At 30.9% G+C, this 19,216-nt stretch overlaps 2 protein-coding genes across 2 annotated transcripts; one reads left to right on the plus strand and one right to left on the minus strand.

The window, feature by feature from the left end:
- Positions 1-270: 270 nt before the first annotated feature.
- On the plus strand, positions 271-12,699 carry LOC130450838 (tubulin glycylase 3B-like). Its single transcript, XM_056789496.1, has 14 exons — positions 271-384; positions 1,371-1,909; positions 2,295-2,483; positions 2,539-2,645; positions 3,772-3,977; positions 4,032-4,146; positions 4,224-4,502; positions 5,495-5,608; positions 7,006-7,218; positions 8,809-8,899; positions 9,082-9,251; positions 9,355-9,606; positions 10,256-10,480; positions 12,515-12,699. Exons 1-14 carry the CDS (start codon positions 271-273, stop codon positions 12,697-12,699), a joined length of 2,799 nt encoding a protein of 932 aa, XP_056645474.1.
- Positions 12,700-13,022: 323 nt separating this feature from the next.
- Positions 13,023-18,670, minus strand: LOC130450840 (leucine-rich repeat-containing protein 15-like). Its single transcript, XM_056789509.1, has one exon. It carries the CDS (start codon positions 18,668-18,670, stop codon positions 16,757-16,759), a length of 1,914 nt encoding a protein of 637 aa, XP_056645487.1. The 3' UTR covers positions 13,023-16,756.
- Positions 18,671-19,216: the final 546 nt, after the last annotated feature.

Below are 19,216 nucleotides of genomic sequence, written 5' to 3' on the forward strand. Positions count from 1 at the left end.
CAGGTAAGTTACAGTAGGTATGTAAAAATAAATAATCAGGACTAATATTTTGTATAGTATTGGAATAGTAAAATTTTTATTAAATTTAAAAATAACGTTGCTGCTTCATTTTGTGGATTATAGTTTATACTACAACCAAATTAATCTGAAACTACTCTAATATATTAATATAAAATATTATAAGACATTGTGTTAGTTATAATTTTAAAACACATAATTATTGGAAATGTATTAACAACAGCAGAAGTCTGGTTAAACAGGCAAGACGAGATGGAAGAAGAAATGGTATCCAATAATAGAACACAAAATGATTTTCTTGAAGATGAAACTAAAAAAATTAATCAAGTCTTAGCCGATGCCGATTCGAACAGTACTTTGGACAAGGTAAGTTTCTTTTAAGCTGTTTATAACACAATATTCAACATTTATACGACTTTCATTATTTATATATTTACAACTGGCAACACTGGTTGGAATTTACATTACACATATAGTTCGTTCCAAGTTATTTCGTAGACTTCAATATGTACACAGCTGTAATAATTCATCAATATGTAGATGATAAGTTAAACAAAAAGAAGACCGTGATGCTGAAATAATTATCAAAAAATATATTTGTAAATAATACAGGATCATTTTTTTTACAATTACAATGTATGTAATATATCTTTATAACTGTAAATAAGACGAAATAAATTCTGTACTAATTATGGTTACTGTATATTATTTGCAATTTACAATTTTCGGAAATTATTGTCGGTCTTGGAACGAGCTATACGCATATTATTTTCCTACCGACAATGGCTTAAAAAAGCACAGAAGACCAATTTACGTTGGACCGTCTTCTACTAACAACTTAAAAACATTCGTAACAAGCAATAGTGCAGTCAAATTAAGTTTCAACTTAAACTTATCAAATTTTATTTTATTGATTCGTCGTTTGGTGAAGTAGTCATATGAACTTTATTTGGGGAGATGGAATATTTAGACTCAACAGCAAATTTTTAAAAGTTTGTTATATTTTATTATATATTTATTTTATCTTCATGTTTTACCCATTACCTAGTCTAAATTTGACTGGATTATTAAAGTTTCGATGTTTTGAGTTCTATGAAATTGATGCATTTATGACAGCAACGTTGCCAAGCTTTGATATTAGTATGGAAACATTGCTATTTAATATAACAAAAATACTTAGTCGTTAATTTTAATTATAAATTTTTTTACATTACTCACGTGTCTTTTATGAACTTATTTCATCGAATTTCAGGTTGCATACGTTATTGACGAATGCAACAATTTTTATGATGTACGTAAAATACAGATTTTGGATAAAGAAGAAACTGAATTTTTTTTGTATTCTTTATCAGATAGCCCATGATATGCGGTATGTGCTCGATGGCGTTAAAAAAAATCTTACACAAGATTCCTATTCAGATGTGATTCCCGCTTTAGAAAACATGATAAAAGAACATATGGTGAGATACGAAGAAAGTTCAGAATTTTTAAAATTCGAAAATGACGGTGTTCAAATGTATGTTCAAGCAAATGAAGAATCGCAAGATGTAGTAACCACCCCTCAAGATGAACAAAAAGCGAGAAAAAAAACCGACAATATTAATAAAAAATCCAATCAAACTAATAACAAATCCGAAAGCAAAAACATAATAAGCAACACAAATAAAAATACGAATGCGAAAAGTTGCAATAAATTGAGCACGAAAAATTCTAAAAAAATTATCATGGAATCTAAAACCAATAAACCCAATCCAATAATGAGAAATAACAACAAATCTAACAATTTAAACCAAATTAAAACACCAATTAACAAATGCAAAGAAACTAAAACAACCGTCAGCGATAACAGTAGATGTTCAACACCAACTAGCAATGGAGGAACTAAAAACACGTGAGAAATTTTCAAATTTTTGTATCCACAGCTAATAAAATAAAGTCTAGGGTGATCTACTACCATAACATATTACAGCCCACATGATCCTCATTTGCTTTTTTCCTACTACTCATCTTTGTACCTCCAACTTCTGGATTTTGTTAAAAAAAATTAACAGTTAATAAATAATAATGACTATTACTCAATAATTTGAACTTTTATATTTTTTTCTATCAAACATTTTGGATTACCTCGACTTTGAAATTTTATACGTATGTTAAAATTTATCACATGCATTCAGCACCTGCTTATCGCGTGCCCATTCTACACAGCTTATGAAAACATATTTCGATAGCACAAAATTTACCTAAAAATATACAATTGTTATTAAATGTGTTGGTAGTTGCGAAACCCGTCGAAATGTTTCAAGTTCTACAAGAGGAAATAAAAATATCACGCAATCTCCATTGATTAATTGTCCTGGTAAAAGTAATTCTTCCTTGGCAGCTATAAGACCGGGATCTCTGATCAGAAATTACTCCAACGGATTCAAAGAGAGTTTGTTTATACCCAAATCAACAAATATCCAACGGTTAGCAATAATCAAACATCAGTCGAAATTCATTCTGATTATTCTGAAATTTTAGCAAAAGGTTGGTATGTAACATCAACAGAAACGTATATAATCCTTTAGCACAATATAAAGAAGAAGTAGATGCAGCTATTAAAGACAGAAAAACCTTTATTGTTAAAGGTAAGTTTAAAATTATTTGTGAACAATGAATTCTATAAAGATGAGTCCAATTTACTTTATCCCTTCCCGTATGCTGTTGTTAGCACTCTGTGTCAATTAAAATTCTTATTTTAACCTGTATGAGACATAGAAACAAAAACTTATGAAGTAATTAGAGAGAGATGCTACATTAGGATGACGCAGAAAGTTAGTACAGGTCAGGCTCTAGGATCAAAACAAAACAATTTTAATAAGAAGTATTGAAATTGAAATCAATATTTTATTAAACAATCGCGTTTAAAATGTGTATTAATAATTTCGAATACACTTATAATAAGCCGAAAACATGTAGATTCAAAATAACTTGATCCTATTAATGTTCAGTAATCACGAGTCCTGAAGATAGTTTACTTCGAATGAAATTTTTTCAACTTTAAACAAACATTATTATCTATGAACAATTAATCCTATAAATATCAGTTTAATTTACCCCTTCCCCTACGCTTTTTGTTATTGTTAGCAGTCTGCGTCAAGTAAAATTCTTATTTCAACCTGTATGAGAAATAGGAACGAAAACTGATGGAATATAATTTGAGGGAGAGATGCTACGTTTGACTTAAAAAGTTAGTACAGGTCAGGCTCTAGGATCCAAACAAATCAAATTTCAATAAGATTTTTGGAATTGAACTCAATATTTTATTTAACAATTGCGTTTAAAATGAATCTTAATAATTTCGAATACACAAAAACATGTAAATTCGAAATAACTTAATCCTATTAATATTTAGTAATCACAAGCCTTCAAGAGTTTATTTCGAATGAAATTTTTTCAACTTTATTATTATCTGTAAACAATTAATTCTAAAAATATCAGTCCAATTTACTTCAACCCTTCCCGTACGATTTTGTTATTAGCACTCTGTGTCAAGTAAAATTCTTATTTCAACTTTTATGAGAAATAGGAACGAAAACTGATGAATTGGAGAGAGAGGGAGATGCTACATTAGTATAGTGTAGAAAGTTAGTACAGGTCAGGCTCTAGGATCAAAACAAAACAATTTTAATAAGAAGTATTGAAATTGAAATCAATAACAAGGGGACGAAAAGCAATAGTTAACTGGATGTTTTTTATGTTTATATTCTTCAGGTTTGTTCAATGCAATTAGAAGGGCACTCATTCGAAGAGGTTGGATAGAAAAAATAGGAACATCCTACAGAGATTTGGGCACTGATGAAATGAGAACTTTGGCGCATAAGCCAATAGTGGAGCTTTTAGATCTAATTCGTCAAAGACACGAATCGGCAGAACTGTGTAAAAGGTTGATACGATCGAGATTGTTGATAAATCATCAGGTATTTATCAATGATTACGTTTTTTTAAATGTATAACCCTTTTTTGAATATTAGGTTGATTTATATTGGGGATACAATCGCGATGGATTTAAAGTGTGTTTAAATAAAAATAAATTGACTCTTATCAACAAAATTCGATGGATTTCTTCTTCTTACACTAGCAAACAAGGCAAGTTCAACAACTAACACTGCATTTTTAATAAAATTCATCTTTGACGATCCTCGTATTATATATTTTTCTTTCAGCTTTGAGCGCCGCTTCTAAGAAAGCCGTCTGGTATCACATACCAGGCGTGGCGAATTTGAATCATCCACGGAGTTACAGACTCGTTCAAGAAGGCGACGCCGAAGAGTTTATTAAAGATTTTAATCTAACCGCGGCTATGTCTTTATTGAAATGGATCAAAACGGCGAACGATACCAAACAATGTCGCATAATGAGCACGTCCGGTAAAATACCACTAACATATTTTGATTTTGCCATCAACGAATGTTATAAATTCATCAAAAAAGCTGTGCACCAAGGTAATTTGTTTATTTAAATAGCAATAAAATCTACGTGTTCTTAATTATCTCAATTTTTATACTAATAGCTAGGTCTGGCAACGTCGTTGTCATATAGAAGATTTTTTCACCGTCTATCACTTGCGCATGACAAGAACATCCAAAATTAGAAAGTGAAAATTGGCAACATTGGTACAATTGATGTTCGATTAACAGAAATGTAATAGTTCAGTTAAATTTTACATACGTTAGGTGGAATATTTATTTGATATAAATATATATTGAATAAATTGATATCTTTTAGTAAGTAAATAAATAAATAAATAAATAAATAAATACCTAATAAAATTAAATAAGCCATAATAAAATTATTACGATTGTTGAACAAATAAATTATTTTTTCATTTTAAACTTATGTAAAAACCTAACATAATTTGACTGTACTACGACTTTGTATAACACTTGTTAGAATCGGATGCGGATGTTTTTAAAAAGCTTAGCAGAAGATGGTCGACGCGCCGAGTCATAGCCGTTGAGAAAATTGAGTAAAAGCAATATTTGTTCATTGTAAATCTGATTAAGTAAGATTAAATTAACGTATGAACAAAAGCAGATACTACAATTTTGTTTATGCGGAAAAATAATTATCGATAAATGCGCATTGAAGTTGATTTTCAACAAAAATAATTTCTGGCGGCAACATTGCACTGTCAAGTGTCAGTTTTTGAAGAGTAGCAGTTGTTGGATAAGAATATTGTTATTTTCATTGGAAAAATTTGAAATTATTTCAGAATTTATTAATTATATATTAGTTTTACCTAGTAGCCTATATATGTATAGGCAAAACTACTTGATCCCGATATAAATAAGCACACGTTAATCCTATCGCGTATACGAATAACTAGTTTCGCCTAGGCAAAACTAGTTTATCCAGAAAACGGGTTTGGCCGGCAACATTACATTATCGACGATAGTATGTATGAGATATTGTTGAAAGATAAAATTAATTTCAGACATTGATCATGAAATAATGGAAGCACCATCACAAGATTGGAATGAATTTTTGGATTATTTTTATAAAATAGTTCATGTTGGAAATCATTTTAAGCAAGAAAATGATGTGACAGGTAAGCTGAATAAATCCTAATGGGTTTTATAGGTGTAGCTATGTTCAAATATCACAAAATAGAGAATATAATGATATCCTTGTTTTAAAATTTACTTAAAAATAATCATATAACTAAAATTTTGTATTTTGTGATAAAATTTCCTAGTAAATATAATTTGAAATAAATATTTTGATTATTTATAATAAGTAAGGGAAGGAGAAGTATTTTGAGATGCTGTAAAGAGATAAGCGGTAAAATAGATGTGGTCAATCTTAACAAAAACATCACGACAATATTTGTAACAAAATATAAGAAATTTTTGAAACTATTTGATATCAGACACATTTTTTATTACAAATTAATTTAGATTCGGTAATTTTCTTATTAACAGCAAGTAAAGAATGAATTAAGTGCCAAAAACGGTCTACAACTGGTATCAGCAGTATAAAAACGAATCAATTAAGAACTAAAAACTGTCGGAAAGTTCTTCTATACCAAAAACAAATGAAAATGTGGGAAAAATTAATAAACTTGTTCGTTAATTGACTATTCGAGAGTTGAATGAGCGCTAATGACTGTCCTTATTCATAATTGTTTTTCCTTTGATTTGAATAACATAATCCATCGTATTTTTCATCGTACCTGCTATTATTCACATAGTTTCTTATTTATAAATACAACTCTTGAACAGATTGTAATGTTTTCTAAAATTTGTTTGAATAATTCAACATCGGCCATACTCTGTCATTCTTGTCAATCGACGCTGCTAACTTCATAATCTTATTAGCAGTGGCTACTATTCCAATCATCAGGAAAGATTGGAAAGGACAAATTTGTAGCGTTTTAATAAAAACAAAATACCAATTACTAAAGTAATTAGATGTAAAACAAATTGATATATTTAACGAAATTAAATTCTGTTTTCACTTCACCTTGCTGCAAAACATTTTCTATTTCATTCGAAACTGTTTTGGGAAACGAAATCAATCTCAGAGGCTATTCGTGTCACGCCCGATCACATTTAAAACTGTACATGATTATGTATATTCGAGGGCGCTTCCATAATAATTTTTAGAAAATGTAACGAATACGTTCTCATATGCTGTTGTGTTGTTTATTTTATATTAAATATGCGTTATATGTTTGAAAAAGATTAAAATAGAAGCAATTTCAACCATATCATTTAAAAACCAATAGGAATCATCGAATAAATATACTAGAAGTATGTAAGCTAATTTTATCACTTAAAATAATTTTTTTTTTAATTAATGAACTACTATTTTCTCCAAAAATGTTATTGCTGAATCTTTGTCAATGATAGAATACCGAATTATTATATAATCGAGTTAATATTGTCCACAATACTGCTCATCTTGTCTATTAGTCTAAACCGTTAAAATATCAAACTCGATTAGAGTTAGATCTAGTAAGAAGGGCGTCTTTCGTTTTGGAGAAGCTGAAAGATCATTGGCCCTACCTAGAAATGGATGGTTTAATGAACATTTGGATCCTAAAACCGACGAACAGTTGCAGAGGACTTGGTATCCACATGTGCAGGACAATCAATTATGTCCTGGAAACCATAAAAGCGAATCCACAAAGGAGATACATTATTCAGAAGTACGTTGGTGAGTATAATTTACCTATTTGTAGCTTACATTTTTTTAGACATTGAGGTACATTTCATAATTCGAATTTATATTGTTAACGGTGAGAGAAAAATTGTTTGTTGAAGTAAAATTGGATAATTAAGATCTTCAAAGGTGTATGTATGAAGGTGTAGTTGAAGTGGTATGGTTACAATGGTGATGGTACATGAGTAGATCTTTTGTAAATTATATTAAATATTTATATTGTATATTTGATACTGCAAAAATCAGAATACTCTTATAAGAAAAAATCAAATTATCGAGCGAATTAGTGACGAATGATGTGCTAGAAACTCGTATAGACCTTCATTTTGGCGTAATCAAATCTTTCTCATTGAATCTGCGTCTCATCAAGATGAATGGTGACCAAATCGTTTTTCTCAACATATTCCTTATTCCACAACTGGTATCAGCAATATAAAAACGAATCAGTTAAGAACTAAAAACTGTCGGAAAGTTCTTCTATACCAAAAACAAATGAAAATGTGGGAAAAATTAATAAATTTGTTCGTTAATTGACTCTTCGAGAGCTGAATGAGCGCTAATGACTGTTCTTATGCATAGTTGTTTTTCTTTTGATTTGAATAACATAATCCATCGTATTTTTCATCGTACCTGCTATTATTCACATAGTTTCTTATTTATAAATACAACTCTTGAACTGATTGTAATGTTTTCTAAAATTTGTTTGAATAATTCAGCATCGGCCATACTCTGTCATTCTTGTCAATCGCCGTTGCTAACTTCATAATCTTATTAGCAGTGGTTACTATTCCAATCATCAGGAAAGATTGAAAAGGACAGTAAAGACTATTATCAATACTGAGTTCGCATTAAAAAGACGTGTACGAGGGAAGCTACTACTGACTTTACCATCATAAAGTTTGACATTTTTAATGGTGAATGTACTCATCTCTTGGTGCGATGATTGGTGCCGATCAAGTCACCTCACTTTTGGTGATGAAACACCATATTGAGTCAACGTTTTTAAACAGTCAAAACATCGAATTAATGGGTCATCCGCCGTACAGTCCTTGTTTGTTACCCAATGATTTCTTCTTATTTCTGCAGATCAAAAATAAATTGTGAGGTCAACATTTTTCTACACCTGATAAATTCAAATTAGATGTTCTGGAGGTACCTCAATCGGAACGGACAATTGAGTCAAATGCATGCAAAAGTATATCGATCTTAATGGAGAATATTTTGAAAAACAAGAAAGCCACTAAAGACATTTACATGTACCGCCACTCTTCTTATTCTTTTCGAAAGTGTTTTAACTCAAAGATTGTCAAATTAAAGATTTATACGAACTTTCGTGTTGGTATCTTTCATTCCGAGGTTGATTCTTATTTGACTGGACTAAATTGTACTGACTTAGATTGAAAAAATGTCGGAGCCGTACCAGGGTCGAGTACGTGAGCTGATCATTCGAAATTGCTGAGTATGTTGAGGGAAAACAAAGGGATTGATATAAAATCATTTATAAAAGATGGTAGAGATTTAGGTTATCAAAGCACCCGTTAAACAATGTTGGTAAATCCATAAAAGAATGTTTTAATATTTCAGAACGACCACTGTTGATTTACTGCACAAAATTCGACATAAGGCAATGGTTTTTAATTAGCAGTTGTTGTCCCCTTACTATATGGATTTACAGGTATTCATTCATCCTAAACAGTTATTATATTTTATATATATAGGGTGACAAAAAACGTATGTAATAAATTGACCTAGAAATGTTGAATAACGAATTCGAATATGATGAAAATTTAGTTACGAAAATTTTATTTGTAATAATTAACAACGCGCGAACAAACAAAAATAAGAAATATTTTTCAGGCAATGTTATTTGAGATTTAGTTCGCAAACGTATACTTTGAGAAAACTGCACGAATCGATACACCTGACGAACAATTCGGTGCAATCTAAATACCAAAATCATACGAAAGATTTCAATTTGCCGAGTTTCAATATGTGGGATTCTTCTCAATTTATGAATTATTTATCAGGTATTTAATGTTTGTTTTCGTCAAAATTCCATCATTCAATAATATTCGGTTAGACAGGGGCGGCTTCGCAGTTGGTTTGTAGCTAAACTTTGTCCTATTTCAGATATAGGTTATCCTAAAGTATATAAAGAAATAATTTATCCCGGTATGAAAGAATGTATAACGGCGGCTGTTTTAACGCATTACGAAAATATGGAGGCTAGAAGTAATACTTTCGAATTATACGGGGCCGATTTTATACTTACCGAAGATTTCAAACCTTGGTTGTTGGAAATAAATTCAAATCCGGCCCTGTACGCTTCCACGCCGATTACCGCCAGATTGTGTCCGAGGGTTTTGGAAGATGTTATAAAAGGTACGTTATCATTTTTGATAGCTTTCCAACATATAGGTCCGAGGTTCGAATCTCCAAGTAGTCAAAAGAATTTCTTAATTTATTTTAATAAGTGACGCTTGCAACAACATCTTCAAGATAGATGACCCACATTGCGGATCAAGTTGAATATAGAAGGTTGACATAAATGATGGACGATACACAAAATGGTTGACGCACTTGACAGATGACACCATAGAACATATGACAGTTGGGATCATAGAGCATGCAACATATACACACACAAGATGGAGTCGATTGTTGAGAAGCGCCGGTTAAAGAAGAAGAAGGAGGAGTATGGGAAAAAAGTTGCAAAAGTGTATAACTGTATATGATAAATAATATTTCAAAAACCTTCCAGTACGGCGCTGGTAGCAAATGTAGATGAATTGAAGTATGTCTAGTTAAAATATTTTAATATAAGTTTTGATTCAAACAGTTCATTATTTAAAATGTCAACGACGATAAAATAATGTATTAAATATAACCTAAAAGAAATTTTCCTTAATACTAATTTGCCGCCATCTTATTCAGTATATTTCGACGAACTTTTTTCATATATACAGAGGTATTCTATTCTTGAGTTACCCTGTATTTCAAGGTCATTATTGAAAAATAACATAAATTTCAGTTGTTGTGGATCACGGAAGGAATAAGAACGCTAGTACTGGCGGATTTGAGCTTTTATATAAAGGAATAGACACAAAATGTCAACAACAACAATTCTCAGTTGACGGTAAAAATATCAAAATACAAAAATGTAATGAAGATGATCAAATCAAATGTATAGAAAGTAATATTGTGAAAAAAGTATTGTCTTGGAACGATACCGAAACATGTTCACAATTAGGTTCGGGTAAGTACTTTAAAAACTATTTTTTGTATGAAGAGAATTTAGATATTTATTTTATTTTCAAACGACGTTTTTTTTTACATAATATTATAATCACTAATAATATATCGAAATCGGTGAGTTTCGTGTCCTATTTCCGGTCACTTCGGACTCTAACGGTTGATTCTCCAACTGTCTAATGCCAGTGGAACTGTGATAGTCCAGTCAAAGTTACACTTGTTAGATTGAAAATTGGTGTAGGAGAAATTAAGACCTAATAACACAAGAGACCAAATTGTTTAAATTTCTACAACGAGTCTGTATTCATCCTTCCACTTTCTATGCTATAACAATTGTAGCCACAGTGTAGCAAAATTTCATTCTATGAATTATTCGTGTCAGATCTCTATATTAAAATGAAACATGACAACACCGTTTAAAATTTTACGCTAGGTGGTGGAAGAGTTTATTTTTTGCGGCGTTACCTTCCATAAACTGCGCATTTATAATTATTTTTCTTAAAAAAAACTTCAAATTAAAACAATTATGTTCGTGGTTATGTAATTTGTGGATCATTTATTTCGAGATTTAACTATTCTCGGGTAAGTGTGGTTATGTTTTATGCCACGAAAATAAAATTGTTTATCGCCAGTGGCGGATCATTTTCTTTGTTACTATTATTGAAATATTTTGTTGTCTTACGTTTCTAGTTAACTACTAGTACTAGTTTCTTGAATATTTTTGTTTACCATAAGAAATAATATATAGAATGTATATTTACTATGATTTTCAATCGAGCAATTTTTCTTGTGTTTTTTTTAAATAAATCTCGTTTAATACTTTGTTTTTCCTTTTTAAATTAACCTCACGGCCGTTATATTGTTATAGTTCACTTTCCAAACAAAGTTTGTGAGGTTAGGTAGTATGAGTTCTTTAAAAGTGTATATTATATTTTAGTTTTGTAAAATGGATGTGAATAGATTTTAGAGAAAAAGATATCAAGAAATTGCATTTTTGCTACAATTACTCTTCTGTAAAATTTTTTCTTTTCACTAATTTCGAGAGATTATTATAATTTTTGTATGTAGCGAGTCAAAATTATTTTGAAAAAGTTTAATTACTTGAAGAATATGATAAAGTAGTAAAACAATTTAACTAATTAATTAAATTACTTACTTGTGTGTAAAAAATTCACTTATAACCTTCCCATATGATGAAAGTTCAGCTACTCTCACTAAATAATTAACTGACTATAAAACTAAATAAAAATTTGACTGTACTATAAATTGAATTGACGCTCGTCCAATATAGCTTCACTCTACGCATGTACAAATCGGAACCAGACGTTTTTAAAATGCTTACTAGAAGAGCGTTTGAACGTGAATTGTACTCCTATATGACTCCTAGACGATAAGATATTCAAATAACTTTTTTTTGTGAGTTGACTCAGTGATTTCTTTGAGTTTTACGTGGATGGTTTTAATAAAATATTACACTATTTAATTTAACAAAATTATTCACATAAAAATTATTACAACTAGAACTGTTGAATGTGGAATAACAAAAACACATTTTACATATATCGCCATTTTTTTTTTACTTCCGTTAGAGCAGTGTAGCCAACTTTTACGTTTACTTGTTTATAAAAATTACTTATGGATATATTATCAAAACAATAATACCCAATAAAAAAAACAAACATAAATTCTTATATTAAATATAGATACGTTTTTTTACAATACAATATTTAACAAGATCATGCAGGGTCGGTAACTGACGTTGTATTTTGTGTAAATCTCTGCTTGGCTTTACTTTTATCTATCACGCATGCGTCTTACTATTACTCGTATTATTATAATCGAAGTACTACCTCTATTATTATGTATTTATTTGTTTATAATAATTATGCTTGACATCATTTGTATTAGTACTTAGTGAGATTGTATTAAAAAACAATTATAATTGTCATGATAACGATTGTTTGCGTCACTTCTACTAGATTCAGAGTCCCACTTTGAAATGAATTTAGTTTCAAATAATCTAATAATATTAACTTAGGTATGAAAAAGACTTTGGAAGGTTTACTTGATCTCATTCAAAAAGAAAAACAGCGACGGGAAGAGAAACTTTTAAATCGCAGCGTCAATGCAGTGAAACTCGACAGCGAAATTCAGACGTACGAAATAGATACCAAATCAATGACGTCAGCACCGGAAATGTCGGAAGTGGCGATTCAATCATAAAACAGTATTTATAAAATAAAGGACTGTTTGAAATAAATTCGTTTTTTATTTATCAAAAGTTTAATTTATTTGTTGATACGTATACGTGGCGTCGGATGTATAATAAATTAGTTCATTCACGTGGAAGTGTACAGTGTGGTATTTAGGGGTACGATCCGTCTGTTAATTTGTTCATTTTATAAACGTGGGTGTTGCAGGTGAAAGTTTTAGGTGGAACGCACATTTTGAGCACTGTACTCACAATATGGCGGGTTAGGGAAAAGAAAAGCACCTCAATATCAATAACGTGAAATGTTCAAAAAAGATCTGATTGGTTAGATTGATAAAATTTTATTTATATTATGATTGTTACAATTTTTTATAAAAATACTATTAAATATAAACGATACATATATAACTAACATAATTGTTCAAATTATAAACAGGAAAAAAATTGAAGCCAAAAATTACTATTCATCGAAAATTATTCGACGTTGTCCTATTGGTTAGAAAGTATATAAACATATGTACATATAATAGCAATAAATGTTCATTTATTTCTCAAAAAAATTCGTTTTGTTTGTAAAAAGAAGGTGTTAATCAACGTAATCACGTTTTTCTTTCTATTTTTATATTTACTAGTAGTACTAATAATATTGATAATCACCCTGTATAAAAATAATACGACAAATGTTTTACAAAGTTGCCATATTGTGATGTTTTTTTCTACCTTATGATATAAAATATGGTTACATTCAATTCAATAAATTGAAAATAAATTTTAACGGCCGTATTTATTTTGAAGTTATAAAAAATACAAATAAAAAAAGGAAAAATCTGACACGATTACCTCATTTTGATAACAGTAGATCTTACAACACCGTAGGTTGATGCAACATGGCTGCCTGCGCTTAGAATGTAATTTTCCTTAATTCGCGAGCAATGATTTCACTTACACTTTGTGTAGATTTTGTTCAATGACTGTCTTTGTCAGTTCAATTGTCAATATTGCAAATTTAAAACACAGCACGAACATGAACTAGGCATATATCAATAAATATTACACAATATTTTTGGTTATGAGTATCTCACACAAAAATAATATCATTGAAAAGAAAAATTAATTTTAATGGGCGCTCGAATGTTACAAGGTGGTGCTGTATAAAAGTACAAACTTACAACATTAAAGTATCATGTTACACAAAATCACTAAAGCCCCATTCACACGCTTGTCAATCAGCAAACAGCGACCACGAAAGTATCGATGGGTGTTTATCGTTGTTTGCCTGTTGGCGTTCGGCAGTATTCGGTGTTTGGTTATCCACCATCGTTTTCGCTTTTTTCTTTTTCTTTTTATTCCATTTTGCTTGAATTTGTAATAAAAATATGTTGACTTGAAAGTAAGAGCTGCCACAAGCTCGTCGTCCGCCATGTTTGCCGATCGGGAACGTTCGCTAATTGTGATTTGGAGCTTTGTTTGTCACTAGCGATGTTCATTACAAATAACCAAGGTGTCGTTGGGGCATAAGAGTTCTATGTCTAGCACGTGGCAATCATGCAACAAGATTAAATTCAGATCGATAACACAAAAACTGTATTAAGGTCGATTCACATATATCCGTGCCGCGTGATGTACCGTACCGTGACCTTCAGTGGAAAAAAAATTTTGGCTGGCGAAATTCTTAATAAAATACAGGTGGAAATTAAACTAAAAAAATCGCCCAAGACGTATTTCTTATTTTCACGGTGGATACCGGAAGGGCACTGATAGTGTCGAAGATATTTGATGAATGACTCGTCAAAACGCATTTGTTGTTACGTGACGTGTGTGACGTAGAAAGTAAGTAAACAGACTTAAGTGAGGTTAGAAGTAAATACAGTTTAAACAGAGTTGTTTAGATTCTTTAAAAAAAACTACTCACACAGTCTGTGAGTATTCAATTTTGTAGAATACAAGATGACGTATCGTTGGCGCAATGTACCAGAATGTACAAACACTGGCACAAAAACACCAAATAAATTTTTCGTGCGAATCCCTCGAGAGGAAAAGCGACGAAAACAATGGTTTCAAGCTATAAGAAGGGATTATGCTAGCGTCAAACCTGATAGCTCAGTATATGTTTGTGAAGACCATTTTAATGTAAGTTTTATCTATTGGTGTGGTAGAAACTAACACAATGCAAAAAAATTGCTGTTACAACCAAATTCGATTGCCAGAAAGACCGAAAAAGGGTATTTCGTGAAGCACCTCGTCCGTTGGCATTAAAAAGACAAAAATAATCGTATAACTTCGACCAGCACTGAAAGATAATACAAATGTTGTTAACATTGAAAGCTTTAATCAAAACATAACCTCTAAAGTTATAATCTACATTTTAAACACAAATCGTAATTCTTTTCATGCCATTTTCTCAATGAAGGGATCAATTTCCAATTCCATCAAAGTTATTTCAGAACATATTTAGTAATGAAAAGCTAGAGAACGATTCTTCTTTTTCTTCTCATGGCGTCTTCTCATTGAAGGTTGGTGACCACGTTTTTAAATGCGTCTCTGTCCATCGCACCACGAAACAATTCTCCAACACCGAAATTTGTCCATTCTTTTATGTTACGCAGCCAGGATTCATTCTTCCTGCCGATGCCTTTTTTTCCCTCTACTGTGCCCTGCATTATGTTCTGTAGCAGTAGGTATTTGTAGTTGTGTAAGATGTGTCCTTTGTAAGATGTTTTCTTATCTTAATAATTGTCAACAGCTTTCTTTTGCGATCAATGAGTCTTAGTACTTCGTCGTTGGTGATTCTATCAGTCCAGGGTATCTTCAGCTCATAGAGGAAAGTTTCAAGGGCCCAAGCTTGGCACAACTATGTAGAATTCTGGGCCAAGCTTATAAGCCAGGCTTGGTCCAGTCTTGGTCAAACTCTGGAGTGATAACGATGGGCCAAGCTTGGTCGCCAAGACTTAGCCAACCTTAACTGATAGGACCGGGCCAAAGTTAGATACCAAGACTTATTCATTACATAACTTTGTCTTCTTTATCTTTACTGCTATTACTTTCTAAATTATTATTACTACTGCTGTAAAAATCTTGTGCCAAGCCTGGGTAATCATTCGTATGGCCGAAGCTGAATTAAGTAGTCTGTAGTCTGGCCCACTGACCCACGCACGGGCCAATACAGGTACGCCGTAGCTAGCCTTCCCAGGACTGGCCCCTTTGTCAACTGTGGGGTTTCCTGTATGGGAGGATGCGTCTATAGAGCCACATCTCAATACCTCAAGTATTTTGAGCTTTCCAGGTCGAAGTTTCCACTCCGTACAGCAGCACTGACCACACATAACATTCCATGAATCCTATTCTGCAAACATTGAGGAGTACTTGACAAATGCATTTCGTTTATAACTGAACCCCTAAATTTTCCCATTCTCGGTTGATTATCTCTAAAAAGAATTGAATATCTTCTTCGCTATCGGTCATTATAGCAGTATCATCGGCAAAACCTAAAGTTGTTGTCTTTCTTTCGATTGTAATAGATATTTTTGATTAATCGTATATCGTTTGGATTTAAGTTAATAATTGTTAAATTCTCTATAAGTTTATCGCGTTGGACTTTATCGAAAACCTTCTGGAAATCAATGAAACAGACATATACATTTTTGTTGTATTCTCTGCATTTCTGTTGTAATAGCGAATAATCCTTCTCCAAATCCAAACTGCGTTTCATCTAGTTGTTCTTTACATTTTCGATATATTCTCTGGTGGATTATTTTCAAGAGTACTGAACGCACAAACAATTATTTCCAGTCACAACAACAGAATGACGTTTGAAAGGCGACACGCGGCGTTCACGTTTCAGTATTTACTTACTTTCTACGTCACAACCGTTAGTAACCGTTAAATACCCAAATTACCGACCACTGCAAGGACATTTTTTTCCACTGAAGGTCACGGTACGGTACGTGACGGCACAGATATGTGTGAATCGACCTTTAGATGCCAATAATGAAAGTTGGTGTTTATTGACGAATTAAGGTCAAGATTTCGCCCAAATAGGCAGGAATAATAGTTTAAATTTATATTTTATTAGACATTATTGCCGACAAGTTCGACTTGTTCCCTTTCTATAATCATGTGTTGTTTAAAATTTTTATAAAAGTTTATTACTTTAATTGTAACTGATATAATTAATAATACGACAATTACTGATAGAATTAAAAAATAATTTGTTGTTTTTTCTTCGGGTTTTTGAAAATATTCACTATTCACATTTTGTTGCTTGGTGTCGAAGTTTAATTTCGAATTTTCCATGTACCGATAAAAAGTAGTGTTTTTAAAACCTTCGTTAAAGAAATTGAACATGCCCGTATTTTCAATATCGTTCCCGATGAAATCCTTATATTTTTCTAAATATTTCACCAAATTAGTATCACTGAAGTTTCTATTGAAATAATTATAAATACTTCTATTAAATTCCAACGTGAAATTTTCACTTTTCTCCAAGTTTTCCAAAAATTTATAAAATTGACTATTGGGAAAATCGTCGTTAAAAAATTTCACCAAAGCAGTATCATTTAAATTACTCAAATTAAGACTTTCCAAATACTTATAAAAATTACTTTCCTTGAAATCTTTATTGAAATAATTATACATGAAGCTACGTTCGAACTCGCGTCCCTCGTATTTTTCTAATTTCGAAGAAATCGCGTCTTCCAAAAACGTAATTACGCCTTTCAATTTAGAACCGTCATCTTTCACGTCAAATTCGTATTCATCGCAAGAAATACCGCGAATATTTGACCCTATGTTATTATTACTCTTCAACACTTTTCCGTTTAAATCGTGAAATATCTCAATCAATACATTACAAGCGAAATTATTACGATCTAAATTTATGCTTTCCAACATAGGCATTTCAACCAACATTTGCTTGCTATCGATACTTTTCAAATTGTTATTACTCACATCTAAAGTTTTTAATGTCACAAGAGAGTGTAAATACCGTTTCAACGACGTTAAATTATTGTAAGAAATATCCAGGTGCTCCAAATATCTCATATTATCGAACATTCCGTAACTTAAAGTTCTCAATTTATTGTGAGATAAATTTAAACGTGCCAACTTAATTAAATTAGCAAATACACTAGACGAAACGAAAGTTATATTATTTCCAGCGAGATTTAAATAATTCAACGACGTTAATTCGGAAATATTATTAATATTTGTCTCGGTTAACAAGTTGTAACTGAGATCCAGTTTCGTAAGTGAATTCGAACAGTCTGACAGTATAAATCGAATCTTGTTGAAGCTAGCGTCTAGTTTATTCACACCAGGTACACATAAATTAATAACAGACAAATTATTATAAGACACATCTAATTTACTTATACTTAAATCGGTTTTATTTAAAATCAAGTCTGATATATTGTTATGGCTTAAATTAATTTCATTTAAATTATAATTTTGGCTCAGAAATGTATAGTTGAAGTACCTTAAAGAATTATGAGATAGATTTAAAGAGCTCAAGTTCAATATACCGATTAAAAAGTGGGGATGAATTTGTTTGATATCGTTATTAGAAACGTCTAAACTTGACAAATCGATTAAAGAATTGAAAATATTTTGTGGTAAATCCGTTAATTTGTTATTATCCAATTGTAATGTTTTTAACGATGTTAGTCCTGTAAAAGCTCCTGGTAATATAGCTTTGATGTGATTGCCGGATAAAGTTAGATGCATAACATCAGAAATATCTAAAAATTCCGCAGAATCGATAACTGTCAAATTGGAATATTCGATTATTACAGACTTCTTCCACTCATTGTTCCATGGCAAAGGTTTATTGAATGGGAATTCGACACATTGACATGTGTACGTTGCGTGAATGGCTATTACTTTTCTGGAATAATAGTAATCGTTTGAAATTGTATCATATTCTTCTCTTTTTTCTAACGAACAATCTGTTGATGTAACATCAATCCGCATACATATTATCGTCATGACGAAATATAAATAACTGAAATTAAAGTTTTATAGCATGAAAAATTTGTATAAAGGGTTTCAACAATAAGTTTGTAAATGCTTATTCAAACTATATATTTTATAGATATGATTCGTTTTTGAAAGAATATATGAAAAAAAATTGGACGTTTTTTATATTTTTTTTTGATGAATTTAAATTGTGAAATATGAGGATTATACGATTAACTATTACACATTTGTTTACATGGACCTAGGTATTTTAACCTAACTATATAAGAGGGCGAAAAAGTAGGTAAATATGAATAATTTTGGTCATAAAAAATTGAAAAACTACTTAAAATTATTTTTTTTTCGGAAATTAGATACAGAAACGTGAAATTTGAAAAAGAAAACAATTTAGTATCAAAATTTTAAACATTTTCTCTAAATTGACAGAAAATCAAAAAATTGACATTTTCAATATTTTATTTGCCATTTTTTTCATTTTTTTACAAATTTGAGACTCTTAAAAAAACAAATCTCAACACTTTTTTGTTTGATAAAAATAATAATAAAATTTATTCA

Source organism: Diorhabda sublineata, chromosome 1 (assembly GCF_026230105.1).
Source record: "Diorhabda sublineata isolate icDioSubl1.1 chromosome 1, icDioSubl1.1, whole genome shotgun sequence".
In the NCBI taxonomy this organism is placed as follows: Eukaryota; Metazoa; Arthropoda; class Insecta; order Coleoptera; family Chrysomelidae; genus Diorhabda; species Diorhabda sublineata.